Genomic DNA, 25,346 nt, shown 5'->3' with positions numbered 1-25,346 from the left:
TTCCCAAACCGTACAAATATTCAAAATCCGGGGTTTGGTGGCCGAGTGATCCAACCGTGCAACGCACACTAGACAAAGAGTTTGTGCACCTGAGCTAACAGTTGTAAACCTTTGAAGTGAGGGCTGGAGACTCAAGGAATCGCACATTGCTAAGACGTATTCTATAGTAGCGATGATCGGATATATACAATGTGCTACTTGACCCGGCGGCACACAAGTCGAAATAATGAACGAACTTCCAATGCTACAATCAAATATCAAAATCCCATCTTACCAGCGCCTACCAATTGCTGATCATCATCAAATATAAATTATCTAAATAACGGGAAACAAAGCAATTTCAATTCTGCTGAGCCGGCGCCGCCGACCATTGCAAAAGCTTCGTCGAACTCAAAGATTCGTATATCTCCTTCGCGTCGTCTTCGTTGTTCATGTCGTACGACTTTGGCTTCGTGCGGTTGTCGGTTAAAAGGTCTAGATTCTCGCCTGACAATGTCAACTCAGAATATGCGATTTGCTCGGACATCAGACTATTATTGTTCTCCTCTATATTGCGACTAACCGGTGACCCATCCCTGATCACAGTAGAAGCGGATAATTGAGGTGACAATTTCTGTGAGGACTTTGAACTTACAGATGGAGATATTATCCTCTCATCTGGAATGATGTCTGGTGGTAATCCGGATAACTGCGAAACCGTGAGAGCGAGCCGCGGAAGATGTTTCTGTGCTCTTTCCAGCGGGTCTTCATCCGCACTATCGTCACTACCATCCCCGGACTCATCTTCTGACTCTTTCTTGCGGCCTTTGCTATCAATTTCCGAGGACTTGCTTACAATCATCCGCGGGGCTATTTCATTCTCTTCTTCCTCGTCCTCTATAATAACACTTTGTTGCCGTCTCTCGTATGTTGGCCTGCGAGATCTACCCATAACTGCAGACGATATGATATTGCTATCCAATATCGGACTAGTCACCGGAGAATCCGAGTTAGAGTGTGCAGATACTACACTCCTCAGCGATGACGAGACAGAATTTCTATGCGGCCGCTTCTTCTGATCTACTACTTTCTCGCCACCAAGGGTACCAATGGTCTCGAAGTTTTCTTCTTTTTCGTCGTTCTTCTCCTCCATACTCGTCCCATGGTCTGATTGGGACATACGGATCTTAGTATGCCACCGCTTAGATGGATCTTCGACTGTCTGTTGCAGAATCCTAAACATATCCTCCAACTCCAAATCTTTCTCGCACTTGTCGAAATCTCCATTATAGACTGGTGCCAATGGTTTATTCAAACTGTCGCGCATCCAAGCGCTGGAATCGGCATACGGCACGTACGACATGACCATCGAAACTTCAACACTGATAGTTTGGCAATACCGGTTGAGATCGAGATCATTCGGGTCGAATCCGAAAGGATTCTCAATTTCAAGACCAATGGCGGCAAGACCGAGAATAACGTAGCCGGCGATTACGGTTGCCGGAATGGCGACCCAATTAAGCGTGGAGACCAGCTGGAATGGCAGCATGAGCACGAAAATCCATGCAAGCTGGTTGCAAAGAATGTTATACGCCAATGGTAGCGGCGTCCTAAGAATTCGTTCGGTGCTGTGTCTGAGTTAGCAAATACCAAAATAGTCCAGTTGAGATCAGATGTACCCCGTAAGAATATCGGTCATTGTATTTGTCTGAGTGAAGAAAAATGAGATCTCAGATGGCGTCAAGATTCCTTGGTCAAGTTGCATCTGTCGACAATAGTACGCCAGAAATTGAAGGATCTCCAGCGGCAGGTTACCGTGCATGACAGTAGCCCGTGAAATTCTATCTTCCCGGTCAAGCAAATACTCTGATAGCTTGGGATTAATCGGAAACCACTGATTCACGATCTTGGACTTGATGTCGTTCGATGCCTGCACAGCTCGCTGCATGGTCCCCATTCGGTTCAAAGCAGGTCGTCCACCAGTGGACGTGCTGCTACGAGCCAAAGGACTAGGCTCTGTCGGCGACAACGGATTTCCCCCAGTCACCGATCGTAACGTCTCCTCCATGGCCTGCAATCGTTCGAACTCTGCGTCTAGATTTTCTTTCTCAGCTTGTTTTCTTTTGACCTCCACAGCGGCCAACTCTGCCCTCTTGCGCGCATAAGTTGGAAGATACGCCACGAATGGTTTCAAGTCATCATAGTCGGTACCCAGTTCTTCGCGAAGATGATGTTTAAGGGCGATAGCGAAACCAACGAGCAGTTTCAAACACGTGACCTTCATCAAAAGGTCCGACTTTTCGTGGCCCTTGCGTAATGGAATTTGGAACCATACATATCGAGAAAAATTGCGAATAGTCATTGTTAGCTGTGCCCAGTATTTGCGTCCTTCGTTGTATCTCTCATATGCCGTGTTGACACGGAAAGATAGAGCCAAACCTGTAACAAAACCAAGCACCGTAATCAAAACCGTCGAGACACCGAGATTCGTCTTGAGTTGCGATATGCAAACGATTAAGGTTCCCCATGATCCGACGATCAATATTTGGGGAAACAGATTCCAGAAGATCGAGCCTCGAAAACGGAGAGCATAAGGCAGGGCCGATCGAGCAAACGGATCGTCGTGAACCTTAGCATTCAGGAACTGATCAATCTCCCACTCCAGAAGTTTTGTCCGGAAAGTAGGAAACCTCTTTTTGGTAATTTCATTGTGAGATTCGTGTGCGAAATCATACACAACGCTTGCGCGCCGAGATGCACTTCTGTCTGGCATGTGATCCACTTTTGCGTGACGCCGAGAGCGGCTGCGACCGCGACTGCCTTTCTTGTGGCCAATAGTCGGAGGCGATGCATCGTCATGCTGCGTCTTCGCCCCCTCTGTGTTTGCTGGTGATCGCCAACGGGATTGAGTAATTGACGCACTATCTTCATGAGTTACAGGTTGTGGACTCCTCTCTGCAAAAAATCCGGCACTACTGATATCTGAATTTAACGTGCTGGCTGTGTGCGTACGGAATAGCCTGTAGGTGTCCATCTTGCGCCGAATGTGCGTACGGGCACTTGGAATCTCAAGAGCGTCACGAATCTGTTCCAGCTTTTGTTCGACTGTGGTTGACGCACTGTATTAGATTCTGTAGAACAATGAGGACTTTAAGCCACCTACAAAGGAGTGTTGTATACCTCTGTCTCGTGATAGGTTGACTGATGCACACAGCAATAGTGTGGTGACAAATGCCGGCGTACGTTTTGTATTGTTATCAGTAGCTTGTGGGGAAGGGCCGAATTGCGATGTCCATATACTTAGCTGTTTCTGCAAGTCGCAAGCGCCAACTTATTGCCGTCCGTCCTTTGTATCATCAGCACTGTACTGCCATACAGACTGGTGAACTTCTGCTTATTAGAAGCAAGTTTGCGAGTAAGGGGGGACTGTGTACCTCCTTAGGGCAGGGCCATGCGATAGATCTTGGCAGGGTTTTGCGATAGCTGCCACATAAACGCCAAAGCAATACGGGCCTGTCCCTGATCGTCAGAGCTCACACAAACTCTCTTTGAATACCCATTATTTCGGACATCGAATATCATCCATAACTTATGCCACAACTACATCAACAAATGTGGGTGATACAGGTGGCACAATAATACGGTTGGACCGATTGAACTATGATACACCATTGTCGAAACTTCTTCATAGCAGTCACTACCGTCCCATCGCAATACGTACGAGATCAGTAGAGTTCCACAAGCCTCAACAAGTTTGCTAACGCTCTGGTGCGCAACCAGAAGGGCCCATGATATTTCGCACTATCAGGACACCCTCTTCACTGGCATTCACGATCTAGCGAAATGGTGCCCGTGCCCACCAACGGTGCAGATTGAATACCATCGTATAGAGCAACGATGCCCATTTCCACCGCTGTATCTGAACCGGCATGCAGCTGATATAGGACGGCAGGATATTGAACTCAACAGTCAGGTATCCATGCGATTTCCAACAGACTGTGCACAATATCAAAACCGCCCCCTTTCCTCCCGAGACTAGTATGCAAGCGCACAAGGTCTCAGCATTTGGACAGCAGCGTTTACTTCCCACCCATTTTTTTTGTGATATATAATAGCTGCAACGCAGTCAATGCAACTAGGTAGGCTAACACAGAACCAGATCGCAGACGGCATCCAGGTTTGACAACGATGGGTAGTAACAAGATCAAGTGATAAATCCCATCGGCTGCTCGAGGACACATTACGAAACAGCTATCTCTACTTATGGGTTAAAGATGGACATTCTGAATGATCGCATAATGGGGTCTAAGGATGGATGGATAGCGGCTTGCTAGATGAAGAAGCTCGGCAGCCGGGCTTGTCCGTTAACAACTGCAATGCTCGAGTACGTTGGAATATATGAGCTCTTTAGAATGCGGGCGAGTACGACGTAGTCCACTGGCTCTTGATCAGCATTGGGTGAAGATATTCAGTTTGAATGGATGATCCTTTGCCCTTCTTGTTTCGCTCCCACTGGCATTGCAATTACTAAATGAAGCAAGAAATTCCTAAGCCTTTCTATACGACGCCTTCGATTATTATTATGCGGTACCTTTGCTACTAGTTGTAGCGTACGTTAAAATCTGGAAACCGGAGAGAGCTCGCAACCACAGATCTTATACTAATGAGAATAACTGATGATTCGTCCAAACATGGACGACGCCTTGTCCCCATCACGATAAATTTGAAGACAATATCGCCCAATCAGTTTCTGACGATAGTCAACAAAGGACGCGCAGCATTGTGCTTGCCTTGGTTTTTCAGATACGGCAAATACTTCTGTGGTCCTCGACAATTATACCAGGTAAACAATTACAATATAAAATAGGTGAATAAATAACAACGCGAATTGAACAAGTGTTCGCAATGTAGTAGTCATTGTTCTCAGATAGATGAAGTTGCGCTCGTAAGTTGGGAGCAATCAAGCGACTTCGCCGAGGTCCACAAACTTCATGTCAACCGGGCTGGGAGTCGTAAATAGACAGCCACATCCAATATCTTTTGAGCACTATTTTTATGCAATTGCCGGAATAGCACATCCACTACTATAGCAATTTTTGTCGGATTTTTGGCCTTCGCGTTTGGAGCTGAGATCAATAGCGCTAACATATCAGCCTTGCCTTCCTCGCCTACAGTCATCTACCAACCTTGGATATGCGCTACTCCCCACAACACTAGTAGTTCCATCGATAATTTAACACTATATAATGGAAGGATGGCATGAGGTATGTGCTTTCCAGTGGCGGAGGAGGTTGGTTATTTGCATCTAGGGTCCAACTAATGTATCGGATTGTCAGCTATACCAAGTCGCTGCACAACCGTTCGGTTTTGCGACTGCCATCTCGGCGGTGACGTTTGACACCAGTCAGGAACTCTTATGGACGGGCGATGTAAATGTAGGTAATTTTGTACACAAATGAATAGCGAGTGTGTCTGATGGGTACAGGGACGTATAGCTTCACTTGCCGGGTCGTCACTACGGAAGTACACCAGTTATGTAGGCCATAAGTCAGCTGTTCAACAGATACTTGTGAACGATAGAGGGGTTTTGTCACTTGATTCCGACACTCTAAGAATGACACAACGGAGAGGGATCTTGCGTTTCAATCTCAAGTGAGTAGCACGAGAGCAATGAATTGGAATTGTGCTAAAGGTGAAAGTGGATAGGGACGAGACGAAAATGAAGGATCTTACTTGTATGAGCTATACTTCTCGCGGAACGTCCGAGGTTGTCGTCGCTGGACAAGGTCCGGGACTGTTCAGAATCAATGTCGATCGAGGCAGCATGGTCAATGAGGTGCCCGAGCTTGTTGAAATTGCTTTGATCTCATGTTAACTAATCGTTACCGTTAGGTCCCCTCTGACGATGGGTTTACGGTGTTGAGACGCGGTGGGCGATTGATTTGCGGGGGAAGTACCAGAGGGGAAGTGGTCTTGATTGATCCGGTCTCCTTGCAGATAGTTCGCAAAATTCCCGCTCACTCCGGTGGCTTGGCAGATCTTGACACTCACGATAATGTCCTCCTTACGTGCGGTCAAACGCATAGGTATGTAACCATAGTACTGTAGCATTTGCCAGGACTAATACAATGGCACAGAGGGACTTCGTACCTTCTTGACCCGCTACTCAACATTTATGACCTTCGAACTTTCCGTCCACAAGCGCCAGTACCATTTCCAGCAGGTGCAGCATATGTGCGAATGCATCCGAAAATGTCTACGACCTGTCTAGTTTCATCAGTTACTGGACAACTTCAGATGCTCGATTTCTTTAATCCAGCGCATGCGTACCTCTACCAGGCCAACATCAACTATGTCACTGGTCTTGAGTTCTCGACATCTGGGGATTATTTTGCGCTTGCCGGAAACCCAGGATCGGTTCAGATATGGGGCACATCTGAATCATCCCAATTCACTGAATTTGGTAGGCAAATAGAATGGAATGATCCTATTATGGATACCAGCCCAAGTATCAAGCTTACAGATGACGTGTAAGAGCTGATTTAGTTTCGCAGTCGATTGTGTAGACATCATTAACAGCGTACAGTCCATTGAGTACAGTTGGGATGCCGTATTACAGGGAAAAGCTTCTTTCTGCATGGCCTTCCGATATGGTTTTCAACGTCGCTCGCCCGCCTGAGCCAATCGATCCCGAAATCCTTGCAACCATGAAAATGGTCGACTTTGTTGGCTACGCTCCATTTCCTAAGCGACATCGACGATATGTGACCGAGTCATTGCCATACAGCAATTACAGCAAGGCCGAGTCTAAGACGCCAATGTTTAGAAGTGAGCAGGACAAAATCTTGACTCAAAATGGAACGTCTCGGACTATGGAGGCAACCACAGATCCTGTTGAGTCATTCAAGAAGGTCGAAATTAAGTACAGTAAATTTGGTGTTGAGGACTTCGACTTCGGGTAAGTTTCCTCCAGTCATTTGGCAAGAAACGAGTTCATCTAAGTTTTGACAGATTTTACAACCGCACGCCTTACGCTGGCCTAGAGACTCATCTGCAAAATTCGTACACAAATGCATTACTGCAATTATATCGGTTCACCCCTCTGGTCTACAATTTTGCGCTGAAACACGTCTCTGGTTCGTGTCGATCCGAAAGCTGCCTACTGTGCGAACTTGGCTTCTTATTTGATATGTTATCAAAGGCAGAAGGCCAACACTGTCGAGCGTATAACTTTGTGCGTACGCTAAGCTCTATACCACAGGCATCAGCTCTAGGTTTACTCGACGATGAGGCGTCAACCAATAAACAGCTTCCGTTGGGTGCCATGCTGCAATCATTCAATCGGTTCTTGATGGAGCGGATAGGACAGGAGAACAGGAGCAAAGAAATTGAATCATCGGAGTTGATCAATAATAATTTTGTCACTCAGTTAGACAAAGTTGCGGGTGTGACCACCCTCACTACTGTTTGCTGTGGAAATTGCAATAGCGAGACTCATAGGCGGGCAACAACTTACGTTACTGACTTACTGTATCCGAAATTACATGACAGTTCTAGTGGACGAGGTACGGCGGTTGGGTCTGATAACAAAAGTCACTCTACAAACTTTTGCAACATCTTGCGGCAAAGCTTGGAGTCCAAGACCCACACGAGAGGATGGTGTGGTGAAAAATGCCGCCGCTACCAGATGCTGACAACCACGAAACGAGTTCAGTCTCTGGCTCCGGTACTGGTGTTGAATGCCGCAATCAATACACCGGCATCACGACAACTTTGGAATCAAAAGAATTTCTTGCCAATGAAATTCGAAGCCGACATTGGAAAGGACGGATTGATGATCAAGCAAGTTCCTGAGAGCACGCCAGCCCCGCTCGAAGGTAACGGTTCCGAGATTTACGAGCTTGCTGGGATGGTCGTCGAAGTTAATTTTGGCCCTGCCGATAATCATATGGTATCATTGATCCGAAGTAAGTTGCGCACCGACCAGATATTTTGTCGCAGGAATCTAAGTTCGTACCATAGTTCCACACGAAGATGGATCGAAACATTGGTATTTGTTCAATGACTTCTCAGTCCGGCAATTCCCCGCCTCAGAAGCATTGAAGTTTGACTATGTATGGAAGACCCCAACATCGCTGATATACCAGAGTTGCCGGCCCTCTTGTGCTGAGTATAGTACCCAGTGGAAGGATCAGATGGATACGTCATTGCTATATAGTGAGGCTGCAATCAACTTGTGGGTGCAAAATTTGTTGCGATCACAATTCGGTATTAATCTCAATTTAGTGATGAAAGCTTGCGATTCGAATACTCGTGCCTCACTAAGCAAGAAGCACCACAAGCTGGAACGCTTGTCGCCATTGACGCCGAATTCGTTGCGCTGCAACAGGAAGAAACTGAGATCCGAAGTGACGGTACAAGGCATCTGATTAGACCGAGTCGGCTTAGTTTAGCACGAGTGTCTGTCGTCAGGGGTGACGGTCCGAAGGCTGGAGCCGCGTTTATCGACGATTATATTGCCACGAAGGATAATATTGTCGACTACTTGACCGAATTTTCTGGAATTGAGATTGGTGATCTTGATCCTCTGAAGTCCAAGAAATCGCTGGTGCCCTTGAAAGTTGCTTACAAGAAACTGTGGGTACTGCTTAATCTGGGTTGTGTCTTTGTTGGACACGGATTGGCAAACGATTTCCGAACAATAAGTAGGTTTCGGTCGCGTAAATCATAATGGAGCCGAGGTTGCTAAGTGTGACTTATAGATATCCAAGTCCCGAAGGATCAAGTAATTGACACAGTCGACTTGTACTATATCAAATCGCGGCAAAGGTATGTGTGCTTCGATTTCTGGTGATGGTTATATATTGATGTTATTTAGGAAACTTTCTTTACGCTTCCTGGCTTGGTATCTTTTGAATGAAAACATTCAAATGGAGACGCACGATTCGATAGAGGACGCAAAAACCGCTTTGTTCTTGTACAACAAGTATCTTGAAATCAACGAGCAAGGGGGTCCATCTGCCTTCGAAAACGTCTTAAACGAAATTTATAACGAAGGCCGTGTCGTCAACTTCAGGCCGCCTGTTGTTTCACTGTCGGATACCACGAAGAGCACCTCGACTACAAATACACCAGCCATGTTGACAAAGGAAGTGCCCGGGATGAATGCAGAAGATAAGAAGGTGATTTCACAATTGGTGGAATTGTAATGTTAGATATACCTGTTTAGGTTTCGTAATGAGGAGTTCGTTCTGAACGGAAATGTGCCAGTGTCTGTTTATTGTACCATAGCAGATTGATATTATACACTTGCAAGCCATGAGCGCCAAACCATAAAATCCTTAAACACCAGCTGTAAGTATTCCCATCCCGTAGACTCGTTCGTTATAATGCATTATCGATTATCACTTATAGGTCCGTTCGCATGTCTCTTCTTGTGTTGCGCCACTTTCGCAATCCTCCAATCCATGGAATCATTGGCCGAAAGCTTTGCGTCCTTGCTCTTCTTCTCATTCCTGAATAGTCTCCGCAGTATTTGATTCTTTTCATACGGATCTGCCCACCGTTGATTAGTATGCTGATATAGCTCTGTTATTCGCTGATGCGATGCACGCATCTGTTTCGACTTTTCAACCGACTTCTCCACACCAGCAAACGGATCCCTACTATCAGCATCATCCGCCTGGTTGCTAGCATGAAGTATAGAGTCTACTTTAATAGCACCAATTTTATCTCCATCGAATTCTGTAATTTTTCGGCGTGCTCCAGACGTGACTTTATATTCAGTCTTCTGCGGATCTGTTTGAATTTCAAGATAATTCGGACATAGGTGACATTTCATGCGGAATGAGAAAATCGGGGTAGTGTAATATGCGCCAACTTTTTTCTTCTCGGCATTGTAACGGGTGCCCTGTGCTAGATGATTGTTGCATTTTTCGCACCAGATATCAAAAGGTAGTTCGAAGCGGACGATTAATATGCTAATCATCCACAGTCAGTCATGAAAAGAAAAGGGAGGACCAATATGGATCATACTGTTCATTTAATTTCCTGGCTCTATTTCCAAGCGAATGCTTGCCTGCCAGCTTATTCAGCGACGATTTGCCATCTAGGCGTTGTCTTAATCACTTGACTCTCGGAATAGATGTGGTATACCTACCGTAATCAGGAGGATAGTACTTATTATATCCTATACAGAACAACCTGTTAGATAGAATTCCCAAGAGCACAGTTAACTGCTTTCCATTTACCTTGCATGTTGCTAGTATTTATGGCTAGATATGGTGATCGGAGAACAGTGAAATGAAGGTATATTCTGGACTGAGACATATTCATGCTCAGCGTAGAGTTGTGGCGTTCTAGCCATAGGACGTGTGGCACCCATCGCTAGAGTGGCTGTGCCACCGGTGAGGCCGCTCCGAAGCTTTATCAGTTTTGGTCAAATTTTGGTAATATACAAATTTACATCATCTAAACTTTCAGTTCTTGTTTTGTCTTGCCCGATCCTCGGCAACAAGCCCAAGTAGACATCGCTGCATTGAATCCTTCTCTTCTGCTGTCGCATAACCGCCAGCGGCCCATCTCACTTTACAATCGCGGTCGACGAGATAGACGTATCCGCAATACTGGTTCGCGGCGCCGATGGCAAGGTTGAGTTGTCCTGGTAACTTCTGTGCATAAAAGAATTTGCTATGCCGAGTCTTTCCAACTACGTTCTTGGTACGATACTGGAAGAACTTGGAAATCCACGCCTTGACAAAGCTCTCCGGGATCGTAATATCGACGATCTGATATCCTTCCTCCTCCCGAACATCTGCGAGTGCTTTCTCCGGGGAATCGAAATATGAATTAACTTGCCGTTCCCCGGATACGGAAGAGTAGATCTTAACAATTGAAAGATTGCCCTTCAAAGCTGATGTGGTATCTGTGGCTTTCCGTGAGGCCAAAGTGGTTCCGTAGAAATTAGGCATATACAATGCCTTGTCTGCTCGAAAAAACATCTTCGGCGCAATCCATTCTTTACCCATATTCTTCTTATACTGATGCATTTCTGAGAAATATGACTTCGTAAACTCCCGGACCCTAGTATTTCGTTAGTCGAGCCACGGACGCACACCGAATGACTCACAATTCTCGTCGTTTTTCAATATGCTTGTCATAGTCAACAAAATCAGCCCGTTTCTGAGCAAATGTCCGCTTATCGATACCAGTATTATCGGTCGGTTTTGGCGGCGACCGCATCCCGATCGGACGGATCAGGTAATTTCCATTGTTGTCCTTCTTCTTGGACGAGGCCAGCGCATTGAGAGCTGCTGCCACATCGGGATTATTGATCGGCTTTCGAGTCGGGTTCGGAAGCTGGGTCGACGGACTAGATGCTCCGGATGAAATCGGAGAGGAGGATTGGGCATCAGCAGGTAGAGGAGTCTGCTCCGAGGAGTAATTGCGGCTCCATTCGTGTCGAAAGGCAACACATTGGCATATTGGTCTCGATGAATATGGGGCACAGAGTCGAACCAAGGATAGTAGTGCCGAACTACTCCGGGCTGGTGACATTCTTCTATTCAAAAGTAATGAAGGAGCAGAAATTGCTGATTTTCGGTTCATTTTTACGTCGGCATTAGATATCTGCTCGAGCGCTGCTTTGGATCCGGGTAACGGAACCGTCCCCGACGACCCTTATTTACGGGGCCTCTGCCAACTCGGTATTTCTTATTGTACACACCGTAACGATAAATTAATACGTCTACTATCCACTGAACTTGCCTACCTCGTCACAACTAATGTCAATGCAACTAGGCATACCGATATAACATGACTAGCTCTGACATTGTAGGGCCGAACTGTTGAATACAATATGAACTTAATATCTAAATACAATCATTTCCGAAAACAGCGGCCGTCGTAATTAGAACGTCAGAGTAGGCATTCTTTAATTCATAGCATGATAACTCCAAGGAACAGGTCAAATAACAATCGCCGTAACCCAGATGACTAGCAAATGTCAAATAGACTTGAGTTAATTCCAACAAAAAAGTATATGCAAACATCCCGTGAATGCAATGTTTCTCAAGATAGACGAAGTAATGTGCATACATACAAGGCTAAAAAATTATAAACAAGCTTTGAATAAGAAGAAGCGTCGCCATCACTTCGAAGGGAAATCACATACAAGCTTAATAAACATTCACATAATAAAGAATATTAGAAGTCTTTCCCAATGTCGAACATCCTCGCCGAGAACGCGATTCCTGCGCTCTATCATTATAAACACGTTGACTGTATTATATTAACTTTGACTGATAAGTAGAAATAGTATGATATGATGTGATGTGATAGATATGAAAAAAATCCACTGTTTATTTAACAACTCAAAAAAACTTTTGCCGGATGATCTCCTTTTTTATTTCCATATAAAACCAAACTTCGAACCGAAAAATGAAAACGAAAACCCAAATCCAATAATTGATATGCGTCTTATTCAGTTGCGGCGGCTGTCACTGGCGTAGGTGTAGCGACACCTGGAACCACAGCCGAGGCTTCCTGTGTAGTCATGGTATGTGTTGCAGCAACAGGTATGACTTTCGAAGATGTAGGCGTTGACGTCGGAATAACTGACAGCTCACCTTCCTCTTCTTGTCCTGGTGGCAATCGCTCATGGAAAGGCATGACAAAATTACTCCAATGCTCTCTTGAGCGGACCTTATTACCAACGACTTCAGCATTGTGCGACTGGCGGCAGGCCTCAGTTAGAATATTTACGTCGCCGTTAATTAAGCTCTTGATTCGGTTGAATCCAGCAAGTAGAGATAACGGGACGAGACCATCGCTGTTCATGTTTCGTCGCAGATAAATATCCTTGCACAAGTTTTCGAGAGAGAAGTAGTATTCACTTGTGTAATGTTAGTCTTCTGAAACTGCCAAACTATTCACAATACATGGACTTACACTTGAGCGGTAACCGGATTGGCAGGTTCGTAAATGTATCCTGGAATCAGAGCAGGCTGGGACGGAAAAGCCTGTGGGAAAGCAAACATGGCAGCATAGTCCTGCTGTGGAGCGTAGAACTGTCTCGCAGCCGGTTGGAAGGTTGACACATTAACCGCGGATGCTCGTCGGATTTGGTTGTAGTTGTTATGGTGATTGTTATGATGAGGCTGGTAGCCGCTGAAATGCTGTTGGAATTGTGGGTTGCTGTGTATTGACCGAGGCGATGTATTGCGCGTCCCATTGGGCGTAGTCCTCGAGTTCTGATATGGTCCTTGCTGTCCTGACTGACCAACAGGCGACTGTCCATTAGTGGTAGCATGAATATTGTGGTATTCGTTGTTTCTTGGGCCACGATTTATTGGCTGGGATCCATGACCGCTCGGCTGATGAGTACCATTCGTCTGATTATTGTATGGCCGTTGCGTCCGGTTCTTAGGAGGTGGAACGGCCTTTGATTGAGGAATTGATGCAGATGCTTGCGAGAACTGGTTGGATGGCGAATGATGCGACTGATGAGCTTGATAATATGAAGATTCCTGGTTTGGTAGAGCCGAGGACTGCTCAGATCCACTCTGCTCAGATGATTGTGAGGATGGGATAGATGCTTGATTTTGAGAGAGGTGATGCGGCTGGTAGTTGGACGTATTAGCAGGGCGCCCTTGTGGCTGGGCTTGGCTAGGTTGAGTAGCAGCACTGTTATTTGGTGGGTCGAGCGCAGACTGCGACAATTCCTTGCCTGCTGAGCGTGTTGCGCGGTCCTTAGAGATGTTCTCGTCCTTCTCATCCTTGATAGGGTCTTTCTTCTCATGATGTTTCTTGTGCCATGTCTTCGGATCCTTGTTCTCGGTAGAATTCGACGCAGATGACGTCGAAGTAGACTTCTTTTCCAAAGTACCATTTAGGGAACTACCATTCTTAGGTCTGTTCCCTCGAACAAAATTCTTGTTACCGCGGCCATTGTGCTCTTCCCCAGAGTTAGAGCCCTCAGTGTTGCCAGTAGAACCCGATCTTGCGCTGTTATTGGAACGGGATGAGAAAGGCTTGCCACTTCGATTAGACTTCGTGGGGACTATTAAGGCGGGGGTGTAGGGGACCCATTTTTCTTTGCCTACAACGAGCCATTAGTTTCCATTTCACCATCAAGTAAGCTCGACAATATTCACCTTGTCGCTTCGGCGGTTTCGACGCATTGTCCTTCTTCTCTGCATTGCTATCTTCCTCCAGTGCTGTGGGCCAGTCCTTAGAATCCAGATCGGCAACAATCGATGACTTCGAAGATTTTCGTTCGTTGTCCCCATTGATGACAACCGAAGATAATTCGGCTGGAGTCGGATCCACGCTGGAAACAACAGATCGGGGAGATATTGTTTCTTGTCTGACCTTCCAGACATTGACCTTCGGTAGCGGTGCTGGTGTAAGGCTCGGCTTCTGCGACACTGTGGCTGTGGCTTCGATGGATGAAACGGATTCAGTGGCGGTTGAAGTAGTCGATGAAGACGATGATGACGATGCACCACCACCAGCAACAGACGACGTAAGTGACTCTTCAGCAGCAGTTGAAGTAGAGGATGCATCCTTGTCTTTATTCGAGACATCTGTAGGCTTGCCATTGGCTAATGGCTCCTGGATTGTTGGCGTCGTAGACAGCGATTCGCCGGTGCTGGACAAGGAAGCCGCATCTTTGGTGACTGTGGAGATCGCAGATGACGACAAAGTTAGCGATGAAACAGTAGAGACTTGGGTGGCGGTAATGTCGTCCTTAGACACGGAAGACATTGCGCGACTAGTGGCAGGTTTCGCACCAGCGGCCAACGCATAAGACGGAGCTGTGACAGACGATGCAGATGGCATTGTGATTCAAAAATGATTACTCGAGAGCAAAACTGAAGCTTGACACCTATGTTGTCGAAAACTAATGTCGGAATGCGAACAAACGGCGAAAGACAAGAACGCGAAGTTTCCGTCAGAAGATCAAACTCGCGAGTTGACAAGGACCAAAACGCGCAGCCGATGTTCTAATGTGACTGAAAACAATGAGACTGTGAGAAGAAGGAAGAATGATCTAAATATAAAGAAACAAAGTGCGTAAGCTAATGGGTTGAATGAGAATATGGCGAAGTAGGTTGAGGGACGGTAACCAACAATGTAAGCGCAGCCTGCGTAGGCACAGCCGGAAGCAACGAACCAATCGCACCAAGTCTTCAAATAAAAAGAAAGAAACTGACGCGGACTATGGCACGCAGTAGCGGAATTCAATACCGAACGAAAGGTATGAATAAAAATGTAATGGTGGTGGATGATAGCGGAATGGAACTGGAAGCAGTGACCGAAAGGAAAGAAAAAAATTAACCGGGACGTCCACTGCGAGGACGAATGCTCTCAAAGGCAGCTTAGCTAGCTATCCTTGTGTGCGTTGTGATATGTGACTTTGTGTTGTTATATATTGGTACAGATCACAACAAGTCACGGGATCTGTGTGACCGGTTGCTTGGAAGATGCGGCGCGGTGAGTATCCCCGCATAAGTTCCCGCCGTTTTGCCTTCGCACATTTCAGGTTCTAACAATAGGGTATCTGACACGATAAAGCCGCAATCCTCGTATGTCAAACAAGTCTAAGGCATAACACGTCTCCACTTATTGCTCTCGCTTGCGCGACCGCCTTCCGGTGTCCCGCCCGGACATAGTCGGCGCGCTGGTCTGGTCGATTTGATACTCATAACTCTTGCTGAAGAATTCTACCGTGACGGCAGAATGAGTCATTAAATTACTTGCTCGGGCTTTATATTGTAAATCTGTAATCTATTTTCCACGTAAAGCGACAATTTGGCTATCCACGGATCGCTTTGGCGAATAATTAAATCGTCACTGGGTGCTTGTAGTTCAGGTCTCCCCTGCAATATTCGGAGTAGTGCTGTAAAGCCGTATCTACCACAGCCTCTAGCAGGCAGCAGTTGACTCCGGCCAATTGCCTTTTAACATCATGCATTATTATTCTGTAGTGTCAAGTGTTAAATCCAACGACAAGCTACTGATTTGAGAAAGGGTTGTACAAGCTACAAATATTTTTTCTACGTGCCAAGCAGTCGAAGACTCTCGATGGTCCATCCCAGAGCTGCAACTTGCAACTGGCTATGAGTTAGTCCCGCGACTATGGTACAACAGTCGCCCGTAAAAGAAAAAGGGACTTCTTAACCAAAGGTTCAAGTGCCAATTTGGACCGAACTTTATTTCTTACTCCTAGCCCAGGAAATGAACAACCGTTGGGAGATGAACTAGCGTTTGAACTGTTTGTTACCCGGCTTTACCCGCGCTCAAAACCCTATTCCAACGCAAGAACAAAATTTCAGAGTTGGTTCAGTTTGACCTTAATTACTGAATCTGATGGTTAATATCTTGGGTTAGCACTGTAGCTCGCTAAACGCTGAATAGTGGGATGGCTCCCGACATCTAAGTCGAATGAGAACTATCTGGCCCTATGACACATGAGATATCGCAAACTCACATTCTACAGCGTTGGCATTCTGCCGTTGATTCGAGCGCGCCTCAAATCAGCCAAAACTCCACTTCACTTGGACTCGGTAGACGGAATTGGCTCCACTTGGATTTCATTGAAGTCGAACCATCAACTCGGCGCAAGTGAAAGGTTTCTAGTCCAATTATCGCATGGGTATTCGTGGCGGCCAGTTAATGGCTGTGCGCTTAACTTTAGTATCCGAGTAGACTAAGAGTTGTACGTGATTTCATCCTGACCAGTCTATTTTGGCTGTAATCTCAATACTGCTAAATGACTCGCCTTTGGCGGAAAGACCATTGAAGTATCGATGTCTTGAAAGTGTTCCCATCTGTAGCTACAGCTGGACTAATAAAATATCTAAAGAAGAATACACAATGGCGGTTACCACCAAAAAAAGTTCATGCAAAAAAGCATCTTCGATACCGGGAATCGAACCCGGATTTGCCCGGTGAAAGCGGACCGTGCTAGCCGTTACACTATATCGAAATGACATTATTTGCCAAGTAAAAATAAACTATAACAGGAACATTCCGGTTAGGGTTTTTCGGCCCATAATCTAATACATCGGCTTTTTCAAACAAAAAAAAAAGGGTTACAAATCGTTATTGGGTGTTCTGCCGCAGTAAAAAGTCCATTTCTCATTATTTTCCTTCCTTTCGTTGTCCTAATGAAGAGAGAAGTGTACGAGATGAACTCCTAAGGTAGCATTTTGTCAAGCAGTATTTACCAATATCAGAGAGGCTAGGAACCAGCTTTCGAGATGGCCTTTCACTTGAAGGTACATAGAGAGATTGGTTGGGGCCAAAGGATGGAGGCAGAATTTGCTCAAGATTGAACGGATCTGCGAGAAAATCTCGTCTCATACGGTCTATTAGATGGTGTTTCGGGCGCAGTATATATATTACTCTTGGTCAAAATGATTATTTCTTCCGATATTTCGAGATTGCTACAAAATATCGTCTGCAGGAATTACATCTGTTTTATTGTTATAATAGTCAAATGTTCATATTCCTGAAATTGGATTCGGTTCTGCTACAGAGAAACTGCGTCTTTCTGATGTTCATATGTTGGAGTTCACCAGGACTGGTACTGGTCACTGTCACCCCAGGGCATTTCACGGTTTGCATGGACGTCCTCTTCCCTGTCACGTATCTGGTCAACGAAATAAGAGCAGGCTTACGTGAATACTTAAGTTTGATCGCTGCTGCCTAGGGATAAAAATAGTGGAACTCCTCGGAAGCGAGTGGTCGGAAGTTTGAAATCTTCAATGGTCTTCGTGCCCAGCCAGACTGCTAATAGTTTCCTTGAACTGGAGTTGCTATTGGCATGGGATTGAAGTGATCGAGAACCTTCATTTCGAGTGAGCAAGATAGAAACTGACCAAATGCTCAGAGGAGCGAAATGGACTTAATTTTGGTGTGCATCCAGTGGGTAAAATTTGACCTAAAATGGAAAGGTTGTTGCTTTAGTCATGGAGGGGTGTAGCTTTAAAGATCTTGGGCCTATTCATAATACTAGAAACACAAGCAGTCTCGTGAATCAAGTTGCGATTTGATCTGTGCCGGTCCTCCTTTAGCGGCATGCAGAATGAGTAAACTAGAGATGGTTCTTTTATTATTGCAATGCTCTTTCCATTTCGGCTCCGATCTGCATCATTGCGTAACTTAAGGCATACTTATCGCCTCCCAGCACTAACAAGGATAAGACCTGAACTAAACAGAGGAAACCCTATTCCTGAACTTGTGAATTGTGGGTCGAATTGGGTCCAATTCTCCGGCAAGTTGGGGTAACGGGAGAAACAATGGAAGTGGAATCCGCAGGTAAAGAGCTGAAAAAAGATCGGCAGCATGAATCTTTATGGAAACATGCAGTTGAAGTTCTACGATTCACCATACTGGAGAACGTGCCTCCGAACTCGACAAAACCAAACGATCGACGCTTGCATCACACCGAATCTGTATAGAGCGCGTCTGGAATGCCGGCTGCGTCATGGCAAATAAATATGGTTATTGTTAGCTGCTTTTATTATCATAGCACATTCCTCCGTTCAGTATGCATGACTAATCATCATGATCTAAAGCAATACTTTTACCGCATGATCCTGCACCAAGACTGGCGGAATCGGCTATAGTGCGGAGATAATTGGGGCTTTGAACCAACAATCGCGGCTCCTCCCGGCTCTTATCAAGGCGTTCCGCATCAAATATTCTGTCTTGCCTAACCCGTACCCTAGCTCATGGAAATGCGACTTATACGAGTTAAGGTTAAGGTTAAGGTTACAGGGGCTGCACGTGCTAGTGCGTTAGAATCTGGTGAGACTGGAAATGCTATGACCTAAACACTTTGTGGGTGTGAAGTATAGCAAGGTAATCTAAAAGCGATGTCGATGTCCTATGGCGCTGTTCAGACCTTCATTCTTTTAGTTTATCAAGTATGGGGACCTGTACCTCCGAAATAGTTAGCCAAGATCAAGCGCTAACTTAGATCACAGACACTCGCTCTTAAAATCACGCACGATGAAATAATTTACAGACGCAGGAATTATATTTACGCCTATTGGTGTGGTCAAGCGCTAGAGAATTCTTTCGCACTGTAAGCGGGAGTAATCATAACGCATTATGTTGCAACTCAAGCAGCAGCACATTTTCGAGTGCACTACCATATATATTTTACCGCTTATAAGCACGCATAGGCAGCTTCGAGTGTGATCATTTGTACTAACTGATTGGACATGTACAAATCCTAGGATTCCAGTGACAACCATTGCAGCTCATTCTCGGTTAAAGGCTATGCCGTTTTCGGATACTTGCAAACCTGCCGACGTATGAATTTGGAACATCTATGCAAGTCTTTTCGAGCCGGAAGAAATTATCCAACAGCTTATAACCCTTCCACAGACAACCTTATGAACGGTATGAGATTGTTTCCATTGAAGTCATTAAAAGAAGAACCGCAACTGTTTGATTCGATGTATAGAAATCGTAAGCATCGGATCTCAAAGTTCACGAATCCACTATTATATGCGATCAAATGATCGAATTAGTTTGTGGCATTGATATGATTGCGGATGTGTGCTCTCTCGACTTAGGGAACCGACACATCAACGAGGTCATATTGGAGACCGCCGAGCTCAATCTAGCCGTTTGTGGATTGACTAAGTTTAGATCAGTTAACAGGAATTTTAGGTGCCCTGCATTCGCGAGGGATCGCGAATACGAGATCCCCAGGCTATCGCTATCGTCCCACATATTTAATCCGTTTTTATGCACGGGCCTTGGCCTAGGGCCGATTCTTGGTCTCCAATGCCGAGCCTTCGAAGATACAAAACTTGCCTTACGTTTTGCATCCGGCGACGTATAGGGATGTGTCTAATCACTTCGGGGTCATATGTTGCTGTGAAAATTACCCTTAACCGAGTAATCGAAAGGCATCATTTATTGCGATAATTGGCACCCCTGCGGAATCCGGAAAAGACGAGTAACACTATCGAACTGCGTTGGTCTTGCTATATTATGGCCTTCTCTTTGGCTCACTCAATATCCCAGTGTATGGATAGGTTTACAGTGGCTTCAGTATTATAGATGAGAGCCATCTATTTAATATCGCGCAACAATAATCGATAGACGGTGTTAGGACTTAATTGAAACATTCCAGCTTGCCAGTGGACGCGCTAATGTAAGTTTACTAGAATCGGAATTCCAAGAGAATTGATTGGGCAGCAGGAGGCGATAGCGATGAGCGATATCACTACAAGCCCCAGCCTAGGGGCGAGTTCTTTTAGGTTTTGCGCCTTAAACTTCTGAAAACAGGAAGTTAATAGACCGGCTGGGCAGGTGGCAACAAAGATTCGGGTCAGGCGGGTTGGTAAAAGCCTAAGGTTTAATTTGACGTTTAGCGTCCGTCAACCTGATATAAGTAAAGATCGCATGCATGGAGGTCTTAAACGAACACATCTTGAATGTTACTGGTTTCAAACTGCAACTTTGATAGATAAATAACTGCAGAGAATACAACTTCAAAATGTGCGGCAATTAATATTTTTTGGAGCCTATTTTGCTTGACAGATATATATCGCTTCCAGTAAAACGTTCGCCGTACCTTAGTAAAAAAAATATTGGTCCTTGTGTCGAATTCCGATTGACGATTCCAATGCGCCTGACTAGACTCGACTCTAGAAGTAATCAGACACACTGTCACCTGGTGGTTAACATCTAAACAACCCATAAAAGTCCCAAGTATAGGCTTCAGTTAGATTCCACCCAAGTGAGGCTTAGCAATGATAGAAAGCTGCTTATCATGATTCAGGACGCAGGCTTCGAGATAACCATGACAATGTCCTACATGTACTCGAAAAGACCTTTATGCCGCCGGGATATAAGAAGCCTGTCCTACGGTTTTTCCGGGGATGGAGCAGTGCACAATCTCATCTAAGATAGACTACGAGACAGCCGCTTCGGCCATACACGCAATTTGCGAATTCGGTCAACCGAAGACCACAGCGCTAGAAGTTGGATCGTTAACGGTGAGGCGATGTAAATAGTCAGAGGAATTAGACTATTAGCTCAGGTAGTGTCACAAATATTCGGTGACTCGAAAGTGACCCAGCTAACTGCTGCCTCGGCCAAAATGCGACAACACACAAAGAACCCTGCCATAAGTTTAGATTGAGAATGGAGGTTTCAGTATTAGTGAAGCATGTTAAAACTCATAAGCCGGTTTGGGTAATTATCCGTGTCGATGGTCTCTTGAGACGTCTATCGTACGACTTCGATAATACTCGCTTCGAGCGCCACTTACATCCAAGTTAAGCTTTAAATCCGCCATCGCCGACTCGATGTCACGGACGGTCGAGGGCCCCGCGTTCAGTCTAGCAATGACCCTAAAGCAAGGTTTCAGCATTTAGATGCAGGCAAATCTTGGTCCTCAGTGCGCAAGGTCGCGTGCCGACTGACTGCTCCAGTGTCGGATGAATCTTGCTCCGATCTCAACCGGCTCTGACGCGACGAGACTTCTATGTAGCTTCAAGGGAGAATTGACTTGTCTACGGAATCCTGTTAGTTATCTGATAGCAATGATCACGAGATCAACTGAGACGAATTAGAATACTTATCGTTTTACGTGGAGCTGGTAGTCTCTTCCGGAGATATGTGCCGAAGGGGAGTGGCTATCTGGGCTCTCGGTCGTAGGCTGTGTGGACAGGACCCAGCACGCGCCTCAGTTTCGGTTTCGGGCCAGCCCATTGATTATGATGAGACACCAGTCGGCTGTCATGACCAGGTAACGAGAGAGAAAGATTGCTCTGCCTGTCACCTCCTGAAACTTAGAGTTCAAAAAGGCGGCAGCCCAGGGCAGCCCTTTAATCATATTTTTTGGTGAGCTTTGCCATCCGATCCCTCTCAGCTGCACATCCGGCCCTCCTGATACAATGTGCTCGTGAATAATAAGATAGAGAAATTCTGATAATTCTAAGTCTACGTATAGGAAACAATGTACTAATCATTAAATTCCAAATCGAGGTAAGGCCAACTATTGAACTAGCTGTCGACGGATGCAGCAAGCGGGAGAAGCGGCGGCACAGAGTTCGTGGCGTCTCGACACGCCTGGTCTCTACGACGACACTCGAGCGACAATAACCTAAGTCGGTACCGGCGGTGCGGGTTGAGCGAATGCAGTAACTCGAAGCCGGATCTCTACAGACCGGGTAGGGACTGATGCCATGCCATCTACCCCAACGACCTGGAGCCAAACTTCAGCAATGCTTAATCCTCAGCCCGTCACAATCTGTATTATTTGAAGTTGCTAGTAGACAAAATGGGAATATAGTCACAGTGGCTGCGAAGCTGTTGTGGCAGACTGCGTTACGTTTGCAGCTTCCAGGTCAACTGCGCCTGACCCAATTGATTTAAGCCTCCTACCCGGCAATTGTTTAGCCGTACTCATTTATTTGTCGCCGGTGGCCGACGGTCGACCAACGTCTAAGTGTGTAATTTCCACGCAAGTTTCTGGCAATGCGATTTTGTTGGTCGGAGCGTTCGCCGCGATAGATCTCTTCTTATGTGTGCCGGGTAAGTCTGTACATGCCTGGGTCAAGGCGGCTCTTCCGGCCGTATCTAACTGCGACTTGCCTGAAGTTGCCAAAATTGTAGAGGACCCCATTTGTCTATCTAGCTGCAGCAGCCAGTTACCCACTCTCAGCGCACTATCGCAGGTATTGCCGCTCCGAGACCACCACTCTGTCGCTCGTCTCAACTCTACGCCAACGCTATCTAATAACACTGTTTGGCGTGTGCTGCCAAAGTTACGCTAGCGACTCGCGAGCCTGCGGTGGAAGATTAAACAAAATATTATATCTGCATACGATCGATTACGGAGTCCACTATGCAATCAAACCTTCGATATTTGATCGTAATGTTGCACGCAAAGCTCGCCGCCCATCGCGTCTCCCGGAGGCATTTTTATTTAACATACAACAGCGCCCTCTTCGCGTGTTTTTGTATCTGTCCCTCAATTTCTAGGCTTACCCTTCCCGTTTAGACTGTACATGATCTTGATCTAGCAATTGTATATTTTATCTGTTACGATTTTGAGCTCGACGCGTCTCATTGTACACTTCATCTTGATCTCGCTCCTGACCAACTCTTGCAATGGTTATCATTGAAAGTTCGGGCCTCCCGTCTCCCAATCCGTCCGTAGACCTATGCTTTCCGTCACAAGAGGACGACAAGGTCTTCGAACGTGACTTTCAGCGTGTTTTTGAAGATCGCGTCCGGTTCGACGAAATCCTTGAGGAGCGCTGCAACATCATCAATCCGCTCCCAACTCCCAACAGCGAGGCGTGCCTTTCCAGTGACGATGCAAGCAACAATACTGACCATGAGTGCGAACACGAAGCTGACGAGTATCCATTCCCGACTGTTTCATTGAGTCTATTCTACCCTGATACAGCTCCACGTGACTCATGGCGTCCTCAGATAGAGTCGTGGATCCGACGGAACCACTCCTACAAGTTTGTGGAACGCGTAGCAGCAAAGCCTTATACGATTGCTACTAAGAGACCGACGCAATCGTCCAAGCTGTCGTCGGCATTGTCTTCGACGACATCATTGCCGATTTCTGGTGCTTTCCCCTTGCCGAAAGCCTCCAAGGCTAAGACAGAACAGGTTGACACCAGTCTTCGGAGTTCGTCGCGATCTGTCTCACCATCTCCTATTTCCAAGCCTGCCTCGCCTTCGATGCAGGCTAATCACAACCGGCGGTGCATCTCGTGTGGATCAGATCAGTCACCTTGCTGGAGACCCAGCTGGTCGATCGAGGCGGGCCAGCTTTGCAACTCGTGTGGTCTCAGGTATGTGTTCTTGGTTGATTGCCTAGCGACTTATGTGATCTAGAGTTTTAATGCGTATATTTGCAGATACAAGAAGACTGGTGCAAGATGTTTGTCGGCATCGTGCGGACGCATCCCAGCTAAAGGGGAATGGGTGACGATGCGCTCGACGCAGGTTGCTGGGCACTATTCGTGCCTGTACTGCGGTGGTGGCGTTGCGGTGGGGGAGTCAAAACGTTGAGGGTCTCGTGGTTGGATCGAGGATGTGGCGAAAGGTACCAATAGCGTTCAGATAATATTAGAGTTCTGCCAACGGGTACGATTCGCTGTCGCCAATTATTGTCACTGTGCTGCGATATTTTTGCCAACTCGATGCTAATTGGTTGCTCGCGCAGTTTAATTCGGTATTTTGGAGTATTGTTATCTGTGTTCTATTTTTGTGACAGAAAAGTTCCAGTGCGCTTGTGATTTTTTGGATTTGATATGGCGAAACGTTTTGGGAATCGGCGTCATGATAATTAATATATGGGAGACAACCGTGGGATTTTGAGTTGATTAATGTTCTCGTCTTGTTTTGGACATAGAATTTTGGATATGCTTTATTGGCCCGGAGAGATTGATTGGCGCCGACTCTTGTACTTGGGAATCAGGAGTTTTTCTATTGTTTGTAATTGTGTTTACTCTTCCGTTTAGGTGAGTGTAATAACTGGGCCGCGGGTTAAGGAATATGTACATCTGGTGTGATTTGCATTTTTAATGTCGGTGATTTTTTTGATTCTTGCTCTGTTTTATTAGTGAGTGTGCTTGTTCCTGCGTGTTTTTATGGGTCTCTAGAATAGTTTGTCTCGGAATTTGGCGATCAGGAAATCCCGTTGGTAATGGGATTGGGTCTTCTCTCTGGCGCAAATATTAGTCGCGGTGTGATCTTGGGTCTGACGGCCGAAATGAAAGATAGCTAATCTAATATATAATGTTTGTCTATATGGAGTATATATGGTTGGTTAAAAATGTTGGAATGATATTTTGGAAGGACACTGTTTTCGATTCCTTGTGTTCTTTTTGTTTGCTGAATTCTGACCTGCTGTATTATTCGAAAGGTTCTCCGCGAGGGAGGAGATTTACGATGTGAATTCAGTTAGTCATGGAGTCTTGTTCCGGGTTGTGCCTCGATAGTTTGCTGAAAATTTTAGTCAAAGTTTGTTCTTACGCGTTTGACTTGTCCAATCAAAGGTTTAAGATTTGAATTTATACAAAATCAATCCATATATACATAGCCGTGTGGTTTTATCCCTAACTTTTATATCGATTGAGCTAACGTACAACACTCCAGCCCATCGGGTTGACGAGTGATCGTTCAATGAGGACGCTTTACGTTGCCATTAATACTAGATATCATGCGTGTGTGGATAAATTTGAATTCGCCGATAGAGGGCCTGAAGCTAAAACTCACGTCGAAGCTGTTGGGGCGAGTGGTTTAACTACATTCGGATGGACAATCCAGTGCGAAACGTTTCCGACAGGGCCCCCTCTAAAACCTGC

At 45.8% G+C, this 25,346-nt stretch overlaps 6 protein-coding genes and 1 non-coding gene across 7 annotated transcripts; 2 read left to right on the top strand and 5 right to left on the bottom strand.

Moving 5' to 3' along the window:
• Positions 1–340: 340 nt before the first annotated feature.
• On the bottom strand, positions 341–3,013 carry V1508DRAFT_354991 (Bestrophin, RFP-TM, chloride channel-domain-containing protein; the record flags this gene model as incomplete). The annotated part of the gene is made up of 2 exons (XM_066936940.1): positions 341–1,607; positions 1,659–3,013. 2 exons carry the CDS (start codon positions 3,011–3,013, stop codon positions 341–343), a joined length of 2,622 nt encoding a protein of 873 aa, XP_066795680.1.
• Positions 3,014–4,950: 1,937 nt separating this feature from the next.
• Positions 4,951–9,281, top strand: V1508DRAFT_135323 (ubiquitin carboxyl-terminal hydrolase-domain-containing protein). Its single transcript, XM_066935978.1, has 12 exons — positions 4,951–5,243; positions 5,316–5,414; positions 5,465–5,631; positions 5,686–5,815; positions 5,872–6,065; positions 6,117–6,509; positions 6,566–6,937; positions 6,991–7,946; positions 8,002–8,215; positions 8,266–8,684; positions 8,742–8,808; positions 8,858–9,281. Exons 1-12 carry the CDS (start codon positions 5,226–5,228, stop codon positions 9,186–9,188), a joined length of 3,360 nt encoding a protein of 1,119 aa, XP_066795679.1. The 5' UTR covers positions 4,951–5,225; the 3' UTR covers positions 9,189–9,281.
• Positions 9,281–10,708, bottom strand: V1508DRAFT_135172 (CWC16 protein). Its single transcript, XM_066935977.1, has 4 exons — positions 10,230–10,708; positions 10,139–10,168; positions 10,015–10,087; positions 9,281–9,959 (listed from the first exon to the last, which is right to left on the bottom strand). Exons 1-4 carry the CDS (start codon positions 10,312–10,314, stop codon positions 9,374–9,376), a joined length of 774 nt encoding a protein of 257 aa, XP_066795678.1. The 5' UTR covers positions 10,315–10,708; the 3' UTR covers positions 9,281–9,373.
• Positions 10,314–11,644, bottom strand: V1508DRAFT_417949 (ATP10 protein-domain-containing protein). The gene is made up of 2 exons (XM_066940400.1): positions 11,108–11,644; positions 10,314–11,061 (listed from the first exon to the last, which is right to left on the bottom strand). The coding sequence occupies exons 1-2, from the start codon at positions 11,584–11,586 to the stop codon at positions 10,458–10,460; spliced, it is 1,083 nt and encodes a 360-aa protein (XP_066795677.1). The 5' UTR covers positions 11,587–11,644; the 3' UTR covers positions 10,314–10,457.
• An 812-nt stretch (positions 11,645–12,456) lies between these two features.
• V1508DRAFT_404455 (uncharacterized protein) lies at positions 12,457–14,820 on the bottom strand (the record flags this gene model as incomplete). The annotated part of the gene is made up of 3 exons (XM_066938629.1): positions 12,457–12,871; positions 12,928–14,077; positions 14,133–14,820. The coding sequence occupies 3 exons, from the start codon at positions 14,818–14,820 to the stop codon at positions 12,457–12,459; spliced, it is 2,253 nt and encodes a 750-aa protein (XP_066795676.1).
• A 2,077-nt stretch (positions 14,821–16,897) lies between these two features.
• On the bottom strand, positions 16,898–16,969 carry V1508DRAFT_t50. Its single transcript has one exon. It is a non-coding gene; the product is annotated as a tRNA-Glu (tRNA).
• Positions 16,970–22,756: 5,787 nt separating this feature from the next.
• On the top strand, positions 22,757–24,117 carry V1508DRAFT_135067 (uncharacterized protein). Its single transcript, XM_066935976.1, has one exon. It carries the CDS (start codon positions 23,128–23,130, stop codon positions 23,869–23,871), a length of 744 nt encoding a protein of 247 aa, XP_066795675.1. The 5' UTR covers positions 22,757–23,127; the 3' UTR covers positions 23,872–24,117.
• The last annotated feature ends 1,229 nt before the right edge of the window (positions 24,118–25,346 follow it).

Source organism: Lipomyces doorenjongii, assembly GCF_038497915.1.
Source record: "Lipomyces doorenjongii strain NRRL Y-27504 unplaced genomic scaffold V1508scaffold_26, whole genome shotgun sequence".
Classification (NCBI taxonomy): Eukaryota; Fungi; Ascomycota; class Lipomycetes; order Lipomycetales; family Lipomycetaceae; genus Lipomyces; species Lipomyces doorenjongii.
Note: the sequence above shows the minus strand (reverse complement) of the source record. Positions and strands in the feature narration are given on the sequence as shown.

Bases quoted from the DNA above. Each gene is read 5' to 3' on its own strand.
- V1508DRAFT_417949 (XM_066940400.1), bottom strand. From the start codon at position 11,586: ATGAACCGAAAATCAGCAATTTCTGCTCCTTCATTACTTTTGAATAGA. The intron at 11,062-11,107 runs GTGAGTCATTCG...ACGAAATACTAG, and splicing joins ATTGAAAAACGACGAGAATT to GGTCCGGGAGTTTACGAAGT.
- V1508DRAFT_135172 (XM_066935977.1), bottom strand. From the start codon at position 10,314: ATGAATATGTCTCAGTCCAGAATATACCTTCATTTCACTGTTCTCCGA. The intron at 10,169-10,229 runs GTAAATGGAAAG...TGTTCTGTATAG, and splicing joins AAATACTAGCAACATGCAAG to GATATAATAAGTACTATCCT. The intron at 9,960-10,014 runs GTATGATCCATA...GTGGATGATTAG, and splicing joins GCCAGGAAATTAAATGAACA to CATATTAATCGTCCGCTTCG.
- V1508DRAFT_135323 (XM_066935978.1), top strand. The intron at 5,632-5,685 runs GTGAGTAGCACG...GAAAGTGGATAG, and splicing joins ATCTTGCGTTTCAATCTCAA to GGACGAGACGAAAATGAAGG. The intron at 5,816-5,871 runs GTGCCCGAGCTT...CGTTACCGTTAG, and splicing joins GAGGCAGCATGGTCAATGAG to GTCCCCTCTGACGATGGGTT.
- V1508DRAFT_135067 (XM_066935976.1), top strand. From the start codon at position 23,128: ATGGTTATCATTGAAAGTTCGGGCCTCCCGTCTCCCAATCCGTCCGTA.